Source organism: Lycium barbarum, chromosome 10, assembly GCF_019175385.1.
Source record: "Lycium barbarum isolate Lr01 chromosome 10, ASM1917538v2, whole genome shotgun sequence".
Classification (NCBI taxonomy): Eukaryota; Viridiplantae; Streptophyta; class Magnoliopsida; order Solanales; family Solanaceae; genus Lycium; species Lycium barbarum.
Window position 1 is genome coordinate 11080462 of NC_083346.1, and position 4418 is coordinate 11084879.

General features: G+C 41.9%; 1 protein-coding gene across 1 annotated transcript; it reads right to left on the reverse strand.

Annotated features, from left to right (window-relative positions):
• Window positions 1-3182: 3182 nt before the first annotated feature.
• LOC132612719 (uncharacterized) lies at window positions 3183-4016 on the reverse strand. Its single transcript, XM_060326822.1, has one exon. It carries the CDS (start codon window positions 4014-4016, stop codon window positions 3183-3185), a length of 834 nt encoding a protein of 277 aa, XP_060182805.1.
• Between the last annotated feature and the right edge of the window lie 402 nt (window positions 4017-4418).

A 4418-nucleotide genomic window follows, 5' to 3' on the forward strand; every position in this document is an offset into this window, starting at 1 on the left:
AGCAAATTTCGTAACCAACAGGATTCGGCTACTGCATTTGCTTCACCACGATACTCGGCCTCAACACTCGACCGAGAGAGAGTAGGTTGTCTTTTGGGGGACCAAGAAATCAAATTATCACCCAAAAATACACAATAACCAGAGGTAGAACGTCTTGTATCCGGGCAACCAGCCTAATCAGCATCAGTATAAGATACAAGAGATGATATCGAAGATGAATAGAGATGGAGGCCATGATCAAGCGTACCTTGAAGGTACCGGATAATGCGCTTTAGAGCTTGCATATGGTCAACTCTCGGATCATGCATATGTAAGCACACTTGTTGAACAGCATAAGAAATATCCGGTCGGGTGAATGTAAGATACTGTAGAGCTCCGGCAAGACTCCTATAAAGAGTGGGATCCTCATAGGTAGCACTAGAAGTAGCACTAACCTTTTCCTTTGTGTCAACAGGAGTAGGAGATGACTTGCATGAGGCCATTCCGGCCCGCTCAATTATTTGTTCGGCATACTTGCGCTGTGAAAGAAACATACCTCTCTTATGTCGGGTCACGACAATGCCAAGAAAATAATTCAACGGACCAAGATCTTTCTTAGCGAATTCCGAGCTAAGAAGACCCATTATAGACACACGGAGAGCATTAGAAGAAGCAGTCAGGATTATATCATCAACATTCAACAAGATATAAGCCATGTCAGTACCCTTGCGATAAATAAACAATGAGTTATCACATTTGCTACTTGAGAAACCAAGAGAAATGATATAGTCAGCAAACTGCTTATACCATGCACGGGGTGCCTGCTTAAGACCATATAATGACTTTCGCAAAAGACATACATAATCCGGATGGTTACGATCCCGATAACCCAATGGTTGATGCATATACATTGTTTCTTGTAGCTCACCATGAAGAAAAGCATTTTTCACATCCAACTGATGAATTGGCCATGCTTTTGAAAGAGAGAGAGAAAGAACCGTACGAATCGTAGCCGGTTTCACCACCGGGCTAAACGTTTTACCACAATCAATGCCAACCTGCTGAGTTTTCCCATCACCTACAAGACGGGCTTTATGCCTCTCAAAAACACCATTAGATTTTTCTTTATGAGCAAAAATCCACATAGAACGAATAACATTCACATCAGGTGGACGGGGTACCAACTCCCACGTTTTATTTTTAATGAGAGCATCATATTCATCATCCATGGCCATTTTCCAATTCGGGTCACGAAGGGCCTCGACTGGGTTACGGGGCAAGGGAGAACGAGTAACCGAAGCCTGCAGAGCATATTTTTTATTTGGCTTAAAAATGCCCATTTGACTTCGGGTTACCATGGACGGCCGAACTGTGTGGGATGAAGTAGATGTTGGTTGTTAGGTCACGGATGCATGTAGAGGAGTAGGATTTGGGCTTGGAGAGATAAGGGAGCTGGTTTGGCTTGTTGAGGAAGGAGAAACGATGGAATCTGGGCTCAAAGGAGGAGGTGAGTTGGTGGGATCTTGGCCACCAAGTTGAGTTTGGGCCATTTGTTCAGGCCGTTGGGCGGACTGGTGACCGTCCAAGGCATTGGATTGATTTTGTATGTGATGAAGAGTATAAGGAGAAATGTTATCACACAAAAAATCATAAGCATTAGAAGAAGGGGTATGCAACTATGCAAATGGGAAAACATGCTCATCAAATACCACATGACGACAAATAATAATTTTATTGGAAGATAAATCATAACATTTTTAGCCACGATGATTCGAAGGATAACCCAAAAATACATATGGAGTAGACCGGGGTTGCAATTTATTGATAGTAGTGGACAGAATTAAGGGATAACATAAGCAACCAAATACCCGAATGTGAGAATATGAGGGAACCTTTTGGTATAGAATTTGTAGAGGAGATAGATTTCCCAAAAGCTTGCTCGGAAGAATATTAAGAAGATATGTAGCCATTTGTAAAGCATGACGCCAATAAGAGGGAGGAAGGGATGCATGAGCAAGAAGAGTACGATTAATATTATTTATAGTTTGAATTTTCCGTTCAGCTTTACCATTTTGAGACGAAGTATGAGGGCAAGAAAGACGGAAGGACATGCCATTAGTTTTACAAAAATCCCAAAACAGACCATTGTCAAACTCCCTCCCGTTGTCACATTGCACATTTTTGATATTACGTTCAAATTGGGTGAGTATGTGGGCTTTAAAAATTAAGAATTTATCAAACACATCCGATTTTCTATCCAACGGAAAAGTCCACTACAAATAATTAGAATAATCATCCAATAATAAAACATAATATCGATGTCCCATAGAACTCAAAATAGGTGATGTCCAAATATCACTATGAATAATATCAAAAGGCATAGAAGTGCTTGAATTTGAAGAACCAAATGGCAACTTAATATGTTTTCCGAAAACACAGGATTGACAAATACTAGAACTAGAACCCCGATTACAATCAATGCTTTTATTGAGCCTAAGAGCATCTAAGATAGGAGCACCCGGATGACCCAATCGATCATGCCAATGTTTAGGAGAGATGACTGCAAAGGTTGAGTGGAGAGCTTGATTGTTGATAGACGTGGTAAGAGGATAAAGGTCACCCCGGCTATCACACCTCATTATTGGCATCCCCGTCCGAAAATCCTTCACAGAAAACCCAAAAGGATCAAACTTAACAGTCACATTATTATCAGTAGTGAATTTTCTAACTGAAATGAGATTTTTGATAATTTTGGGAGCATGAAGAACATTATTTAGGGATAAGGGAGGACTATGGGAAGGCAAACAAGTATGACCATAACCCCTAATTGGAATAGAATGACCATTACCGACAATAATACCACTATTATGATTGCTTACATCAAAATAAGACGAAAAATTACCATTGGAGCATGTCATATGAGAAGTAGCGCCGTTGTGCATGTACCACGACGGATCGGGTGGATTGAGAGACATAGTATGCATTGCCACTTCAATGTTTATAGGATAGTAGAAAGCGGACTGACCATTCGGGTTTGCCACAAACGCCCGCTGAGGACGCGGTCCAAGGATCCCGGGCTGCTGCTGCTGCTTCTGGGCTGCTGTACCACGAGCCCACCCTTGTGTTGGATACGGGCAAGGAGGGACTGCCCAGAGTGACATCCAAGCCCAAGGTGGGAAATTTCCCCATGGACTCTGATTCGGCTACTGCTGCTGCGGCTGCTGTCCCGACTGCTGCTGCTTCGGGCCACCACCACGGCCTTGCTTGGAACCGCCGGAACCACGACCAGCACTGCTGGACTTCCGACCACCATTTTTTCGGTTGTCGGATTGTTTTCCTCGGCCCTGTGATTGATCCGAATAAGATAATCCATCATCAATATCTGAATGCGAGGCAGCCACCATTGCAGATTCGGAGCCCATGGCAGCCTCGAGTGTAAGCATCGAACGAGCCTGATAAAATGGAGGTAGAGGATCACTTTGTCGTATCAATTTCCCCACACCCCTATAGGCCCGAGTAAGGCCGGAAACAAGTTGAATGACGAGCCGACTTTCCGATACCAGTGCTCCAACATTTTTCAACTGATTAGCGATTGTCTTGAGATACTGACAATAGGCCGATGCATTTGGAAAATTCTCCATTTTAGTATTGGAGAATTCGGCCTCTAAGGTTACCACACGGGAATTTTTGTTGTCTTGGAAAATATCACGTAACCGGTTCCAAGCATCCATGGCCGTAGCATCGGGTTCAATGATTGTATGCAAAAGATCATTGGAGATGGTAGCATAAATCCAAGAGAGAACCGTAGCGTCAAGAGTCGACCACAATTCCTTTTCATCCTCAGTAGAAGGGACCTTCGCCTTGCCATTAGCAGGAGGAATAATATGGTGAAGGACCTTGTGAGAACGTGCGGTAATTTTGAAAAGCTCCGCCCATGTCGAGTATTGAACATTCTCTATGTCAAGAGTTATGGAGATATGGTTGCAGATATTAGACACCGCGAGAGTCGGATCAAACGAGCCCTTTGAATCAGACATGGAGGTGAGAAGAAGGATAAAAATGAAGAAGAAGAAAGGGACGGCTAGGGAAGAAGAAAGGGCACTACGGAAGAGAAGAAAAATATGCCCTAGAGCTCTGATACCATAATAGAATATTTTCCTCAATGTTTTCCATTCAAGACCTAGAATATATACAGTATGTATTTCCTATAATTTGCTTCATCTAGGGCTACTAAATAGGTAACTAAATATATACAATACTAAAAACAATAACAGAATATATATTTACATATAGAGCTCTGATACCATAATAGAATATTTTCCTCAATGTTTTTCATTCAAGACCTAGAATATATATAGTATGTATTTCCTATAATTAGGCTTCATCTAGGGCTACTAAATAGGTAACTAAATATATACAATACTAAAAACAATAACAAA

Bases quoted from the DNA above. Each gene is read 5' to 3' on its own strand.
- LOC132612719 (XM_060326822.1), bottom strand. From the start codon at position 4,016: ATGTCTGATTCAAAGGGCTCGTTTGATCCGACTCTCGCGGTGTCTAAT.